At 35.9% G+C, this 17,325-nt stretch overlaps 3 protein-coding genes and 1 pseudogene across 5 annotated transcripts; 2 read left to right on the top strand and 2 right to left on the bottom strand.

Moving 5' to 3' along the window:
* Positions 1 to 1,954: 1,954 nt before the first annotated feature.
* On the top strand, positions 1,955 to 7,183 carry LOC107468485 (wings apart-like protein 1). Its single transcript, XM_016087789.3, has 13 exons — positions 1,955 to 2,391; positions 2,985 to 3,084; positions 3,279 to 3,618; positions 3,822 to 3,934; positions 4,223 to 4,351; positions 4,529 to 4,622; positions 4,780 to 4,890; positions 5,030 to 5,538; positions 5,655 to 5,920; positions 6,295 to 6,445; positions 6,592 to 6,689; positions 6,774 to 6,855; positions 6,990 to 7,183. The coding sequence occupies exons 1-13, from the start codon at positions 1,955 to 1,957 to the stop codon at positions 7,071 to 7,073; spliced, it is 2,514 nt and encodes an 837-aa protein (XP_015943275.1). The 3' UTR covers positions 7,074 to 7,183.
* A 632-nt stretch (positions 7,184 to 7,815) lies between these two features.
* LOC107468484 (uncharacterized protein At4g19900-like) lies at positions 7,816 to 9,228 on the top strand. The gene has a single exon (XM_052255898.1). It carries the CDS (start codon positions 7,910 to 7,912, stop codon positions 9,215 to 9,217), a length of 1,308 nt encoding a protein of 435 aa, XP_052111858.1. The 5' UTR covers positions 7,816 to 7,909; the 3' UTR covers positions 9,218 to 9,228.
* A 1,029-nt stretch (positions 9,229 to 10,257) lies between these two features.
* LOC107468723 (probable polyol transporter 4) lies at positions 10,258 to 12,696 on the bottom strand. 3 transcript variants are annotated; one of them, XM_052254928.1, is made up of 3 exons: positions 12,324 to 12,696; positions 11,397 to 11,836; positions 10,258 to 11,318 (listed from the first exon to the last, which is right to left on the bottom strand). In XM_052254928.1, the coding sequence occupies exons 1-3, from the start codon at positions 12,535 to 12,537 to the stop codon at positions 10,470 to 10,472; spliced, it is 1,503 nt and encodes a 500-aa protein (XP_052110888.1). In that variant the 5' UTR covers positions 12,538 to 12,696; the 3' UTR covers positions 10,258 to 10,469. The 3 variants fall into 3 exon arrangements, with proteins under 3 accessions (XP_052110888.1, XP_015943555.1, XP_015943556.1); XM_016088069.3 differs by having other exon boundaries at positions 10,258 to 11,836; XM_016088070.3 differs by having other exon boundaries at positions 10,258 to 11,836; positions 12,320 to 12,446.
* Positions 12,697 to 15,348: 2,652 nt separating this feature from the next.
* LOC107468483 (uncharacterized) lies at positions 15,349 to 16,784 on the bottom strand (annotated as a pseudogene).
* Between the last annotated feature and the right edge of the window lie 541 nt (positions 16,785 to 17,325).

Consider the following 17,325-nt stretch of genomic DNA (forward strand, 5'->3'; position numbering starts at 1 on the left):
TTTTTACCCACTGCATCCGAGATATGTACAATTAGAGTGATTAAGGGCAGTGCATCCGAGATATAGTCAAGTGTGCATGACAACTTTTATTTATAATCACTACAATATTTTTTTAAAAGACATATATTTACATGAATAAACAAGTCAAATTATACATTTGGATGCACTAAAAAAGAGTCATCCGAATCTTCGCCCGACACAGGAGTACATCACCTTGGGGTAGCAGACCTGCAGAGTGCGACATCTTTCCAGCAGCCCCGCCGGCTAATATCCTCCCTGCAGCCCTTGGTCATAGAGATGACTTACAGTTACCACACGATGCCCCAGATCGGAGGCGATGGGCGACGAGGCGACCTCGCGATGATGTCCGGAGACCAGCGCGGCAGGCACGTGGTCAACGCGCTCGTAGGAACGGTGAGGATCCTCATGATGCAGACCAGTAGTTGTCATATGAGGAGGCTGAGTACGCCCGATAGGAGGAGGTACACGAGGATGTCATTTCCAATGCGCATGCAGAACATTCCTCTGACGCATTCTTCGCTGACCATGAGGCTGACGTTGCTTCGAGGCTTATGACGGGTACCTCAGCTGACCACCCGACTGATGACAGAGTTTGGGAGCAGCCCCAGTTCAACATTGGATCCGAGCACCCAGTCATGCGGTGGATGTCTTGGCTAGTCGTATCGCCACAGGAGAGACGACACTGACATACCAGGGACGTCGAGCGGTGTTTTCTCCCGGTATGGGACAACTCCTCCAAGGTACTATCAGATTTCTCCTCTACTACCGCACCAGTCAGGTTCTGCTCTGTCACCCCACTTTCAAACTCCATCCCTGCCACCGTCGACTCCACCGTCCGGTACTGTCTGGAGATCACCTCCTACGCCTCCTCCCGTGACTACTGTATCAGCTTCTCCTCTTCCCATAACTGTATCAGTTCCTCCTCCGCCACCATACCAGCATCCACCACTCACTTCCAGCCAGTCAGGTGTTCGTCCTCGTCCATACCGTCCTCCCAGGGTGTCCCGTCCTCGTGGATGTGGGACTGGACACCACTTGGATCCTGCCGCTGGACGGCATTAGTTACCATATATGTATTTTGCTTAATACTTATATTTATAGACCTCCATGAAATGTATGACTCTATTTTAGTGCATCCAAATGTATAATTTGACTTGTTTATCCATGTAAATATATGTCTTTTAAAAAAATATTGTAATTATCATAAATAAAAATTGTCATGCACACTTGACCATATATCGAATGCGCGGCCCTTGATCACTCTGATTGTGCATATTTCGGATGTAGTGGGTAAAAACTAATTATGGTCATATCACGTATGCATTACACCCGAGATATAATTTTGTTCATATCTCGAGTGTATCCGTGATACGCTTTTAGTGTGGTTTTCCTCACTGCATCCGAGATGTGACCCAAAATGTATTTTAGTAAATAGTTGTACGTTTATTTAAATCGGTAAATATTATATATTTTTAATTTAAATAAAAAAATCCTTATTAGGGAGGATTTGTGTGGTTTATTCAGTTAATAAATAATAAATAATAAGCTAATGTTATTGAGTTAGCACTTAGCACTAAGCAGTTGCTCTTGTTTGTCTTTTTTTATATTTTTTATTTTAAATTCTTTTGTAATTTTTTTTTTTTGTCAGACTTGTGTAATTTGTTTAGTGAAAGGCTTGAATTTGTTAACTGGGTTGGGCTTCTACTATGGTACTAATTTTGGGCCTTGAGTTAATCATCTTGCTAGTCCAAAAACGAAAAGAAAAACAGCAATGATTCGCAACTTGGCCCAAAAGAAATGATTTGCAAGGCCCAACGTGACAAATTCAAATTTGGCGCCGTTAACAGAAAACGGTGTTCCCACTTCTCATTCTCACTCCTTCTTTCTCCCTCTGTTTTTCACTTTCTCTTCTTTCAGTTCAAGAACCGAAACCATGGTGCTACGCACGAACGGTCGCCGAATCTGCATGAGATTTCCTGCGAAATCCTCCGGCGAAGGCGTCGCCCTATGCTCCTCCTCTTTGGCATTCTCTTCCCAAGACTCCAATTCCACTAACGGTCATTTCCGCAAGAGAAAGTCCAAGAGAACAAGGACGCATAATGAAGGCTTGATTACAAAGAAGATGAATTTGAAGACGACGAAGAAGAAGAATGCATTAAAAAACCTCACCCTTGCAATGATTCCGGCTAAAACCTCGACGCTAATAGAGGCGCAGAAATTCGGCGAGGTAATGAAGCGCATCGACGAGGTAAATTTCGCCATTGATGGACTCCGCAGTCCCCAACCGGTTCAGATCAGAAGGACAAGCTTGCTCTCTTTGTTGTCCATTTGCGCCACCGCACAACAGCGCCGCCTCCTCCACGCTCAAGGGTACATCACTTTGTAAAGATTTATTCGATATCCATGTACTAATATGAAAAAGATTGAAACTTTTTCTTAAAAAACAATTTCTTTTTGCAATTTTACGCTCAAGGGTACATCACTTTGTAAAGATTTATTCGATATCCATGTACTAATATGAAAAAGATTGAAACTTTTTCTTAAAAAACAATTTCTTTTTGCAATTTTGGCTTTGGGGCTTATTCAAGTTAATTTCCTAATTTTAAACTTTTGGTGGGTGCAATAATGATTGACGAAGTAAGTAGTGTTTGCTTGATGTTTTGTGCTCAGTATCATTAGAATTGGTTAGTGTTTTTGTTCCGATAGAGTTTCCTGCGGTTTTGGCACAGTATGAGTAACATACATGTTTCCATTTAAGTATTCAGAATTAGATAGATAATAGATTCGTGATTTTACACAAATTTTAAATTTTGTTTCCTTGGATTTTATCATTGTGAATCACTGAATTGTCTACGTCGCTGAGGGCTGTGAGACAAACTGGCATAGTAGTGGAATTTTGAACTGAAATATGGATTGTATTCACGGGTAGTTAGGTGATAATCCCTGATTTTTCTACTTTATAGGATCGCAAAGACAATCATTGATGCTATTTTGTGCCTAAGTCTTAATGATCTTCCAAGCAACGTTGCAGCTGCAACTCTGTTCTACATTCTTACCATTGATGTAAGTCTTGTATTCTTTCTGATGAAATTCATCTTCAACGTCTAGACATTCTAGGACTTTATTTTTTACCTTTTCTGTGCAAGGCTGACCTTTCAATGGCATACTTACCATTCTGCTTTTGTTTTGACGCTTTAATTTGTCAATCCTATTGGTTTCAATTTGCCTGATGTTACTGGATATTCTTTTGATTTCAGGGTGTAGAAGATAACCTCCTTGAATCACCTGATTGTGTTCTATTTCTGATCAAGTTGTTGAGACCACTTGTCTCCACGGATGGCGCAGATAAGGCACTAAAATTTGGTCCGAAAATTCTAGTGTCTCATAAGAATGTCGGTTCACTAGAAAATACAAGAGAAAGATGGGACTCCAGTTCTGTTGCAATTTTTTCTATAGTTCAACAAATTCTAGTAAGTTGTAAAGAACTGAAGCCAACCTGTCAAATTGGCAACAGCATAGAGAGGCCAGAGTTAAGCCCGGAATGGTTAGCATTGTTGATCATCGAGAAGGCTTGTTTATCTTCCATTTCTCTTTATGGTATTGTAGTGTATATCACCTTCCAGATTTTACTCTAAATATTATTGGCTGAAGATATTCTTCTGTTATATGTTGTATGTTTTTAATGGACGTAATTAACAATGAATAACCAAATCTGTTTAGTTTTAATGATTCTTTGAGCTGTTTGTTTTATTGTTCTTATTGTTGATATTGTTTCTTAATGACGGGGAATCTGTTTTCAGAAACTTCTGGTGCTGTATGTAAGACTGGTCAAAATTTTAAGGAAAAACTAAGGGAGCTTGGAGGACTTGATGCTGTCTTTGAAACTACCTTGAAGTGCCAGTCGCATTTGAAGGTGTGAGATTGTATTTTCAGTTCAATTTATAATTTGAGTATATTTTTTTATAAGAAATAACTTGAGAAAACTGCAAAGGTTTTACAGACATTATAAAACAGAGTGACTGTCCGTACTCTAAGATCAAATATTGTGTCTGTCCGTACTCCGTATATGGGCAATTCCCTTAAGTTCAGGGAATCAATTTAAGTAGTTGCTTGTCTTTTGTTCTAGTTGATTTCAAGTTTTGAAGCCCTATCTGGTTGTAGATTAATTTAATTGGGGAGAACCATTGGTTTGCCGTTTCAGTGCTGGGTGGAGGATAGTTATCTATCTACCAAAGATGTTAGAAATGACAAACAGCTAAAAAGCCTTACTTTGCTTCTTAAATGCTTGAAGATCATGGAAAATGCGACATTCCTTAGTGAAGACAACCAGGTTTATTACTCATTCTAGCCCAACCTCCCTCTCTTTCAGAAAGCGACAAAAACTAAAATAGACATAGTTTAGATTTTCATCTTGAGTCTTACTTCCTTGACTTCCCCTTTGTATAGTATACTCATGTCCTGCTGCATTCTTAATTCATCATTCATCGTATGTACTTTATCGTAACAGGCTCATTTTCTTGGACTAAAACGGAATCTCATTCCTCAAGCAACTCCGATTTCCTTTGTGGAGCTGATTTTAACTATCATAAAATTTCTCTCAGGTAACGATTGCATAAAGGGGTAACTTCTTCCTTTTGCTGCTTTGTCTTTTTATTTCTCTTTTCTTGTCATGCTATTTTACTTTTATTTCTTTCCATTTCTTACAACTGATTAATTATTCTTCCCACCCATGTCCCTCCACAATCTTCCAACTTCAAGATGTGTGCATAAGTCGGAATGCTTCTACCATTTTCAATGATAACAAGAATCCCATTTCTCTTTCTACCACAAGTCATGATTCTGAACTGGATCTTCTCACAGACCTTAAAGGTGGAGTTTTTTTCTCCCCCAAATTATGTAGAAGCTATAGTCATATTGTAAAGAAAATTCCTTCAAATTTGTGAATGCTTAGTAGTGTTGTGATAAGCTCATCAAGAATTACTGAATGCTCTTATACATGACACTGCAGGGAGTCTCACTTTAAACCATACTGGAATGTGCTATCATATGGAGAGAGAATCTTCCATAAAGAGGATTGATCTTTCACAGAAGAGCCAACTTGTGAGATGCAGCCAGTTAAAAAGTTCTCTATCAGTTTCTGAAACTCCCAGCACTTCAATGACATACAGTTATTCACCGAATATGAGAGACAATCCTTCCAAATTTGCACCATCTAGTGGTGCATCATCTAGTGGTGCGGATTGTAAAACATGTATGATCCAACTTGAAATTTCAGATGATAATCAAGATCCATTTGCATTTGATGAGGATGACATTGCACCTCCTAAGTGGGACTTACCATCAATCAAGCAAAGAAAGTCGCATGCTAAAAAATATGAGGTAACAAGCAGAGAATTTGAAGAAGGATGTTTATCACAGGCTAGTGTGAGCAATGGGGATGTCGATTGTTCCAGTTCCTATGTTGATGATGAAGAAGGTTCCAGTCTTCTCACTGATTGCCTTCTTACTGCTATTAAGGTATCTTTATGATTTTCTCTGATCTATTGTTTTGTGTCTTCTCTATATCATTCTTTCCTTAGTTTTGGTAAGTTGGAATCTCTATAAATTAATATTGTATATTTGTATGATTGTAGGTGCTGATTAATTTGACTAATGACAACCCTATTGGCTGTCATCAAATTGCTGAATATGGAGGATTGGAGATTATGCCTCTGTTAATTGCTCAGCATTTTCCTTCTTTCAGTTCATCTTCATTGCCCACTTTTCACATAAAGGAAAATAAGCCAAACAGTGTGAAAGACCATCGACATGATAGGCATCTCACTGATCATGAGATAGATTTTATTGTTGCTATTCTTGGCCTGCTTGTAAACTTGGTAGAGAAGGATGGCCATAATAGGTAATTTAAATAATTACTTACTGGCAATACTGGTATTCGATCAAGAGATTTGCTAAGCAAAGGAAAAAAATTTCTAATTTGGAATAACCATACACAGCTTGAATTATATCGTCACTAATATTCCCATAATTACAGTGTAGCATAAAGTTTGGGATCCCATTCTTTGTGAAATCCATGCATCTATCTATAGATGTTAGTACTTTCTATTTGATCACCTTTTTATAGAAAAACCAACTGTAGTTACCTCCTTCTAGGACAAAATCAAAATTACAATATGCTACGGAGAATGTAAACAACAAAATGAGCTTTTGTATTGTGATAACAAGATGTATTGTCTCACTATTGCAGTATCGCTGCTACTGATGTTTTTGCAGATCACGGCTTGCAGCAGCCAGTGTTCTGCTACCATGCTCAGATGTCTTAGACCATGAGATTCGGAAGGATGTTATTCCATTATTATGCTCTATTTTCTTGGCTAACCAAGGTGGAAGTGAGGATAGCAATGAAGATAAATATCTGCTACTGGTATGTATTATGATCTTCTTTTGTTTACTTACTATCAGAGACTTGAACCATTTAGATATAAGTTGTGTGATCTAGACTATAATGGTTGGGGAGAAGGGTATGAAGTTTGATTCTGATCTTCATTCATCTTGTTCTCCATCATGCAGAATGAGGAGGCAGCTATTCTGCAAGGGGAAAAAGAAGCTAGGAAAACGATCGTGGAGGCTTATTCAGCACTGCTTCTAGCCTTTCTATCCACTGACAGGTTAATATACTTTTCTTCTTTTGGTTCTATTTTTTTGTTAATGTGTATCTTAGGGATTTTTTCTTTTTCCTTTCTCAATTACAGCAATGACATTCACGAAGCAGTTGCCAACAATCTTCCAGATCATAATTTGTCCATTCTTGTGCCTGTGTTGGAAAGATTTGTGGTAAGTAGCTGTTAATAGATGTAACTACCTTGGCTTAAAACTGTGAAGCTAGCAAGAAATATTGGGATTATTGAAAGTGATGTTTGGAGTCATCTTTTTACTACTATTAAGTCTTTAATCATATTTGTTTCCAGGAATTTCATTTGGCCTTAAAGATGATTTCTCCAGCGACCCATAAAGCTGTTAGTGAGGTCATTGAATCATGTAAAGTTCGTTGAAAGCTCAGCAAATGGAAAACTATGTACAGCCTCAGCTAGTTTAGTTGCAAATCACTTCATTTCGTCCAACTAGTTACACTAGATGCTTGCATATAAAAGTCAACAGAGGGTTGCCTTGTATAGTTTGTGTATCAACTATCAACAATGATATTTTTTCAAATATTCTTGTCGTGTCTAAACAAAGCATATGAAGTAAGCACGATTATTAGCAAAATTGAAAATAAAAATTAAATGAAGCACCAACCAGGAAATCACTTCACAAAGTACAGATTTGGATATTCTAGATTTTATCTATAGTTTCTTATCCATGTACTCTGATTCGTCAAAACAAATGAAGCAAAGTAATCTACACGTAATGAACAAGAGAGCAGTCTCCAATTCATATGAACCTTTTTTTGTTTTCCGTCCTACTATTTACTTGCACTCAATTTGATTTAAGAGAAGACTTAAATTTGCAAAAAAGAAAGGACTTGAGGTGAACTTGAAATGAGCAAAAAATACAAAGAGCTTTCTATTTGACCACCCCTTTCTACCCAAAAATAAGACTATGGTCCATATAGAAGAAACAGATTACACTAGCCTCACACATTGTCATTTTCAACCCCCAAAATAAATCATTGGAAAAAATAAAAAGAGAGAGAGAGAAAGGACGTAACTGTAACTCCACTACAACCACCCACAATGTCTCTAAAATATAAACATGGGGTTTGGGAGGAGTTTATTATTCTTTTCTCTGTAGCAGCAGCAACTGCCTCGGTAACCAACCCAAAACAAAACTTTTTGAACCAAGAAACAGTTCCCTCCTTTCCTCTGTTCCTGTTCATGTTTGAAAGCCAATGGAAGAGAAGGACTACCATTTCTCTTCTTCTGCTGCATTGCACTTTAAAAGATGTTTACTTTCTCTGCTCTTCTCTCTCCCCACTTCACTATATGCTCTCCTCCTCCTCTTTCTCTTGACCTACAATGGTTTCACAGTGTTCTGGATTCATGTCCCTCTCTCTCTTCTTTCCCCTCCAACACACCACACCAAATGGCCTCCTGCTTCTTCTGTGTCCCTTGCGGTAAAAGAAGAAACTTTACCACCCATTAACAAGACCCATTTGGCGCTTCTCCCTCAAAACACAAACTTTCCTCCTTTTCCCATCACTGAAAAGCAGCATAGAAGGCGTACAAGAGTGAAAAGGCACCACAAGCGTGGCCTCAGAAGCCTACTTCTAGAAGAGCCTCAATTCCCATTGTTTCGGTCCAGAATCAAGGCCTTCTTTTATGGCAATTCCTCTTCTTCTGGTTCTTGCAAGTTCAGGTTCTTCATGACTTGGATTTCACCATTGAAGGCATTTGGTGTAAGAGAATTGCTTTCTGTGGAGAGCTTGTTCAAGTCTCACCGTGAAGCTTGTTTGGTCATAGTTTCAAAGTCAATGGATTCTGACACAGGAACTCAGATTCTGAATCCTTTTGTGGAAAATGGATTCAGGGTCACTGCCATTGCACCTGATTTCAAATACATATTCAAGGGAACTCATGCTGAATCATGGTTTCAAAAGTTAAAGGAAGGGAATGTGAACCCTGGTGAAGTTTCCTTGGGACAAAACCTCTCCAATTTGCTTAGGCTTGCATTGTTGTACAAGTTTGGAGGTGCATACATTGATGCTGATGTAGTGGTCTTGAAGAGCTTCTCCAAATTAAGGAACACAATTGGAGCTCAGAATCTTGATCCAAGAACTGGTGAATGGAGTCGTTTGAACAATGCAGTGTTGGTATTTGACAAGAAGCACCCTTTGCTTTTCAAGTTCATTCAAGAATTTGCACTCACTTTTGATGGGAATAAATGGGGTCATAATGGTCCTTACTTGATTTCAAGGGTGGTTTCTAGAGTGAGAAGGAACCAGCAAGAAGGGTTTGAGAATTTCACTGTTCTGCCACCATCTGCATTTTATCCTGTGGATTGGAGAGGGATTAGCAGTTTGTTTTTGAGGCCAAGAGATGAGATTCATGGAACATGGTTGGAGAAGAAGAAGGAGCAAATTAGCAAAGAGAGTTTTGCTGTGCACCTATGGAATAGGCATAGTAAGAAGCTTAAGGTTGTAAAGGGAAGCATTGTTGATAGTATCATATCAAATTGTTGCATCTTCTGCAACATTTAAAGTTTGTAATTAATTTTAGAAAGTTAGAAAGATGATAAATTTAGCAGTTTTATTCCAGCATCAAAGGTTAGACTAGTATTGGATATTTGCCATAGGAAAAGGTACAGATTGATTGACATTCCAGAAAAGAATATATATGTTTGTCTTTCTTGGTTAGGACCATTATAACTTATGATAATGATTTCTCAGCTTCCTATCTAAATAAGACACTAACCTTTATCCTTATATCATGTGTCATGAACCTTTGGTCCCACTCTCTCTATGCTCACAGTGTCTTATCTTCATTTTTTTTTTATAATAGAAAAAGGGTTACCAAAACAAAAAATATGTTCTCTACAAATTTTGTGGAAATTTTCACTATTCACACAATTCTAAATTCTCCCTATATTTTATTCGGAAATTACAACATAGCTCCTTTGAACCATAAATGGACACTACTTGTTGTGGCAAACACTTACAAGTGATCTACCTACTTTCAAGGATTCAACCAAGGTTAGTTCAAACACATATTTGTTACCTAACAATATAACATAGGGGCCTAATCCATATACTTAAAATTGTGAATCATATTATTATAACTGCTAGATTAATATAATATTAGTTAAGTGATAAGTGTTTTTTCTTAATAAATAGTTTTGAGTTCAAGTCTAGAAATAACAAATTTTTACCAAGGCCTGGCTGAGACTCTCATGTTCTCATCTTGCAAAATTGATAACTAATTACTCTTATTAATATGATAATATATAATTAAATATCCACATAATCATTTTTATATAAATAATACACACAAATTATTATTTTTTATTTTACATACTACAGTCAATTTAATTTGCAATTATAGAACAACTAGAAGTACTGCCATTCTTTATTAACATAATATCCCTTTTAAGAAAGCTAATATTATACAAGGTAAATAGCAACAAATGCAAGCACATGTTGGAAAGAGACAATACAAATTCCTACTATGGCTGAGATAAAATGATGCAATCTGAACTCCTTTTTCAATAGACTGTAAAAAATAGAAATAAAAAAAATCAAGGTACATAAATATATTTTATATCAACAAATGCTTTAGCATATCATATATACTGGTGCTAGGTGGTTCTAAGAACATTGGAATGAAGTTTCTCATTGTTAGTAAATTTCTGCTATAACTAAATAATTTTTCCAGCCACCAAACTAGTATGATATTGAAAATATCTTAGGAATTTAGTTTAGTATGAAGATTCAAGATTGTGGCATGCCACCAAACTCATGACTTCTGCATCAGGCGCTCTACATCTCCCATTTCAACCTCATTTCCCCGTGATTCATCATCTTTATCATGGAAGAGAACCTCAATTTCCTCCAAAGTCTTCCCTTTTGTCTCTGGAACACAATAATGAACAAAGGCGACGGCAGAACATGAGATGATGCCAAACACAAAGAAGGTTCCTGCAACTGTGATTGCACGACTGACCGAGAGGAAGGACATGGATATGATGCCACTACTTACCCTACTTCCGACGGCTCCAAGAGCTGATGCTTGAGCTCTAAGTCTCAAAGGGAATATCTCTGATGACAGAACCCAGCATATAGGGCCAAGTCCTACTGAGAAAGAAGCTACATTTCCACAAACTGATAGGATTGCCAATACAATCCCAACTTTTGCATGATCCAGAAAAGCTAGAGAGAGGCTCAGGCTAAATAAACAGACTGTCATCCCAATTGTGCTTGCATAAAGCAACGGCTTTCGCCCCACTTTGTCGATCAGAAATATAGCTATCAGGATGAAGAGTGTTTTGGTGAAGCCAACAGTGACTGTTGCTGCAAGAAGCTGAGTGGTCTCAGTGATACCAGCATTCTTGAAGATTATTGGGCTGTAATACACAGTTGTGTCTATGCCTGTAATCTGTTGGAAACATTGAATTCCACAACCAGTTATAAGCATTCTTCGAACCGGAGGTGAAGGACATAATATTTCTTTCCAAACAGCTTTAGCTTCATACTTCTCAGCATTAGCTAATCCAGCAGCTACCTGGATTTCTTTCAACTTTTCCTCAGCCTCCTTTTCGCTCTCGCTTATCTTCCTCAGCACCAGCCTCGCTTCTTCAACTCTATTCTGCATCACAAGCCATCTCGGAGATTCAGGAATGATAAACAAAGCAAGAGCAATAACCACCGAAGGAAGAAGTCCCACACCAAGCATTAGCCTCCAATTTATATGCGATGGAAGCTCCGAAAATTCATAATTTGATATGTAGCCAAGAAGGATTCCCAAATTTATGCATATCTCAGGGAAGGATGTAAGAGATCCCCTAGCAACGGCAGGAGATATTTCAGCAATATACACAGGCGCAATCATGACGCCGAAACCTATACCCACCCCGGCCAAGAGTCTTCCTATCATCAGTACTTTAAAAGAAGGCGCAAGAGCCATAATGGCTCCACCGGTTTGGAAGATAACAGCAGCCAAACCAATTGTCCATTTTCTACCAATGACATCAGATGTCTTTCCACCTGCTAAACTACCCAACAGCGATATTATGCTCAAAATTCCAACAAGAACTTCTTGTTGAACCTCGGTGATCTTCAGATCCTGTTGAATGAATATAATCGCTCCACTCATAACACCAACATCTACAAAACAATAAGCAAATATGAACTGAATTTCTCAGGGACTTGGATGTGGTCCCATCAAATATCATAAAGAAAATTCATGTTGGTGATGCTCAAGTTTCAACAACTATTAGACAACATGGTTGCATTCTATAACTCTTGCTAAGTTCAATCATTAGTACCTAACTGTCTCTACTATAACTATCTCATTGAATTTACAAGCTAGCTTTGTATCCACATTTTGTCCATGCCTGTTCCCTAAACCTCAACAACAAAAGCTGTGCTACAAATTGCACAAACAGCACATTTTGCATTCACCATTGTGATTATTATAATCTACAGCACAAAGCCCCATGGTGGGGTTTTATTCTTTTCTTATTTTTATGGACTCACACATATTCTTGCCACTCAATGATAAAAGAAAAGAAGCAGGGTCCCAAACTAAAAGAACCACAGAAAAATTAAATGTGATTAGATCAAGATAAGATAATAAAATAGAATTACCAACCATAGCCGAGAAGCACTGAATTCAAAGAGGCAAAGACGGCACAAGCCATTATATATTTCTTGGAATCATGCTTGTTAGATGATGGCAATTCTTCTTCTTCGGCCTCATCAAGATCAGAGTCCATCCTTGTGTACTTGGGCTTGGTCCCCAATGAAATCTCAGATAGAACATCTCCATTCCCATCCCCATTCTCTTGGACACCAACCAACCCCATTATTCCCCTCAATTTTATATATATATACTCTTATGCAATGACCAAAAACCAAACTCACAAAAAAACAAAAAATACAAATATATTACAAAAAATCCCGGTGTCTCTCTCCTCTGAGCTGATGAAAAGTGAAAAGGGAAAAAAGACTTCACCGTTGTCGATTTTGGACAAAGGATTTACATGGAATTACCAGAATGTCAAGTGGGGTCAACTCTTTTCTTTTGGACTCTAAAGCAACGTATTTTGAGGGACAAGAATCTCAGGGTGTTTTGGGGGATTCGTCAGTTTGTGCTTGTTGATGAAGGATCTCCATTGGGGACTGTCGGACACGTCATCGTACGGGCATCATGGTTGAAAGTGAAACAACGTGCTGCTTAGTATGTGGTCGGTTCGCGCGTACTTTGCTTCCTCGTCAATGGTTGGAAAATAGAAACACTTCCCTTCTAACCGTCGGTGAGGGGTATCTGTGGTATTTTATTTTTTTAAGTATTAATGTGATGTTCCTCTTATACCCCTTCCCTCCCAACTATATAATTTCTAATCTCATTTAACATATTACACTACTCATGGTCTTGTTTCCTAGTAACAACTTTATGGCAAGAAGGCAAGAATTAGGTTAGAAGTAAAATCTTCCCAAGTTTAGTTAAATAAAAGGATTTACTTAGAATTTAATTTAGATGCATGGTAAGTAATTTACATGTACTAGCGGCTCAACAGGTGTTATCATGTCTGTTTAGTCACTTTCTATTATTTTTTAAGAAATTAATTTTATTTTTTTTATTAATATATTATTTATTTTTTAAATTTATCAGATAAATATTTTTTTATTATTTTAAATTTAACGTAGTATTATTTATATATATGATAATTTAGTTGAAATTAAAATTATCATAAAAAACACTAAAATTGTTAAATTATAAACGCACATAATAAAGATATGTATATATTATCGGAAATAGATATGGTTTATAAAATAACGACAAAAATGTTATCCTAATTTAAAAAGAATATATATAAACCAAAATGCATGTTACTTATTTCAAAAGGTTAATTATGTGTAAATATTATGGAAATTTATGTTTGTCTTCATCCTTTTTAAGTAGTAGGCCAAAATATGGATCTAAATCTGAAAAGGCTTTCATTTTCCTACAAATAGTCGAAAGACAGAAGAAATGAATATGCTTTTTTTTTAAATATCAAACTATAAGATAATTAATAAAAAAAAGAGATATAAAGATGGTGTACCTGAAAAAAATCCTTCGTAATTCATCATACATTTCCTTATCAATAACTTCTTGCGTCTTGAAAAACTGTCAGATTTGTTTACCATAAAAATAACTATATAAACGCTTCAGGTATATTCAATTAAATTGATTTTTTATTATAGAGAAAAATTCAATTTAAACCTGTAGAATTGAGATATCTTGTTTTGTATTGAATTATTGAATAAATTATCATTTGTACCCATAAAAGATACAGATGTTGACAAATATACCCATGTAAAAATAAAAAAACAATTATAACCACGAAAGATGGTTTCTGTGTGCCAAGAGTACCGGACGTTGGTTACACAATTGTCAATTGGTCTATTAGGGTATTCGTGGCACACGAAAACTTTCGTGGGTACAATTATTCTTATATGGATATATTTGTCCGTGTTTATATCTTTCATGGATACAAATAGTAATTTATTTTTTTCTGAAAGGACAAAAAATGATTATAATTTGTGAATTATTATTGACAAAATGTAAATTAAATAATATTACATCTGATTTGTTAGGTATCTTTTTAATAACAATTACCTGCAATGATATTGTTTTGTACCAAAATGAGTTAGTTGTATTCTTCTGAGTTCATGGCTGAAAAAAAAGTTAAACTTTTAACATAATTGGTATATAGGTCAAAATAGACGGTTTTATTTATTACATACTAAAAGTTTATTGCATAATTGAGTCTTGTCTATTTTAACTATACATTCCCAACCAATAGAATAAATTTTGAGTGGATGAACGTCATTCAATTTCACGTGTGAGTAATAACATTAAAGCAAAAATATGTATCATCAATGCAATTGTCACTATTATTAATATTGTAATATTTACTTTATTATCGATTGATCTCATTGATGCAATTGATTGCTCATCTTTTCATGTACTCCATAATGGTTGGAATCCTTCTTTCTGTAATTTATTAAACTAAATATGTATCACAATATGTTTCAATAGTATTTTATATATTACTTTAGATTAAGTAATGATACATCTCAAATAAGACATACTTGTATTTTTTATTGGTTGCTAAAATTTAATTTTTATAATTTTTTTCTAAAGTCATGAGATTGATATCAACATCTAAAAAAGTTAAATTTTGAATTCTTTTCAAAGTAAATATAAACATTGCATACCATAATTTCTTAAAAAATCAATATTGATATATTCAATATTGTATCATAAAATTTTTATAATTTATGTGAATCTTAGTTGGTGCATATCTGTTGGGTAAAAGAGATGTTCGAGTTCCTTTCTCTTATCTGTTGACGTATCTTGATGAGCTCTTGTGATATCAATTTATCTATTAAAAATTTTAGCTATTAGTTGTTGAAATTAGTGAACAAAATTATCTATTTCAATGTTGATATTGTAATGATAAAATTACATAATACACAGATTATACTTGTAAAAAGACGGACGTATTTGCTAAGCACATAAATTCTCTGAGGTGCAAGTAACAAAATTTTTTTGAACACCACATTCTTTGTGAATTGTCCACTTTTTTCAACTATTGTTCCTTCTTTGACTAAAATTTTGTGGTTGACTAAGAAACACTTCGAGAGAGTGCAACGTATAATTGACCATGGCTAAACACATGTTTAGGAAGATAAATCCTTACCTTAGGAATAGTTTACTCTTGTGGTTTGTTTATCATTAAGGCAAAACTCAACCTTACCAGAAATTGCTTCCTAATAAGCACAAAGGGTAATCCTGAATTTTCAGTTGTTTTGTGTTTTATCAGAGGCAGAAAAGCTTTTTGTTCAAAGTGATGGCCTGTTAGGATTTCTACGTCTAACATGTTTTGAAAAGGTCATCGACACAGTAACCTTATGCCATTGCATAAGCCTGTCTTAAGATCTATGTTTCTCAGTAACATCAAAGGAGCACCTTTTTTACCTTCAATATATGAGATGGAAATCCATCCATGGAGATTGAATTAAGATATTCTTGTTGATACAGATTATTTGTATCTCCTTCTACTTCATCAAAAGATGCTAAAATTCGTTCATCTCCCGAAAATTAGTTGATGATTATATCATTTAGCTGTTGTACATCATGGTTTTTTTGGGTGTCAATATCGCTCTCTCCACCATGTAAGATGCATCCTACCCATGAGATTGCAAATTTAAAAAAGTTTCTTCTATTAATTTGTGTAATGATGCCTCACCTTTTCTTGGTATTGCCATGTGTGCTTCTATGTGTACCAAGTCCTCAGATATGGTAGGCTCAATCCCATCTTCCATTCGCATGAGATACTCCGCAAAATTATGATCATTAAGAGATCGCATATTTTGTCGCAATTGGAGAATTTTGGTTGATGCCCACAAATGTGATTTAACAATAGAAGCATAAATCATTTGCAACTTACTTCCTTTCGGCACAACAGGTAATACTTGGCGAAAATTCCCACCCATAACCATCACCTTTCCTCCAAATGGATTATTGTTTTCTAATATGCCTCGCAATGTGCGGTCTAATGATTTTATTGTCTCTTTATTAGCCATTGGTGCTTTATCCCAAATTATCGCTGTCATCTGCCTAATCAGTTTTGCGATATCAGATTGTTTACTTATATTGCACATGAATGATGGCTCTGCATTGATTGGGATCTTAAATCTAGAATGAGTTGTTCGACCACCAAGCAGTAAAGTTGCAGTTATTCCTGAGGATGCAGTTACCAAGACAATATGTCATCTACTTTGTAAGTCTGCAACTATAGTTCTATAAAAAAATGTTTTACCTGCTCCTCCTGGTCCATCAACAAAGAATGCTCCAGACAACTGTATTCATAATGCACCTGAAAGCTGCAGACTGGTCATGATTCAATTCTTCTATAGAACACAGGTCTTCTTGAGGAACTTTGATGGACATTTCTTCTTGAATAATTCTAAGCATGAAGTTGTCATTGTCGTTGTCCGAGTTTAGAGCTTGTAAATCGTATTGTGTAATATATTTTTTCATGATGTAGGAAGATGTCATTTAAATTCCTAAGCAAATGATTTGTCAACCCATTGCATGTTGTAGTGCTTGTTGATGCGTAATCATCCACCATACAGAAAAGAAACTCGTCCCACAGACTTCTTACATCTGTTGGTTCACAAAAAATTAGGATAGTGGCAAACAATCTTCTCAAAGCACATGGCATTCTTAAAATGGATGCCGCAACCAAACATAATCTTATACTACTATTACTCTTCAATAGTCCTTGATGCTAAGCGGATTATTTAAAAGACGAATATTGGACATTATTCACTGTTAGCAAATCATCCCAACTAATTTGGCCTCTTACATTTGACAACAGAATACACAAATAGAATTTTTCACCTTTTGTTTGCGAAACGATATAGATCCGACCGATAGCTCTCTTTTATGACTTACGTCGATGCCATTCTTTTTTCTTGCTAATTAAAAAATTTTAAAGTGAATAATATTATTCACTATTATTTTAAAATAATGATATAAATTTATTAGAGTATTCTTCGTATTGAAGATATTAAATAGTGTTAATAGTGTTATTATT

This window comes from Arachis duranensis, chromosome 10 (genome assembly GCF_000817695.3).
Source record: "Arachis duranensis cultivar V14167 chromosome 10, aradu.V14167.gnm2.J7QH, whole genome shotgun sequence".
Taxonomy (NCBI): Eukaryota; Viridiplantae; Streptophyta; class Magnoliopsida; order Fabales; family Fabaceae; genus Arachis; species Arachis duranensis.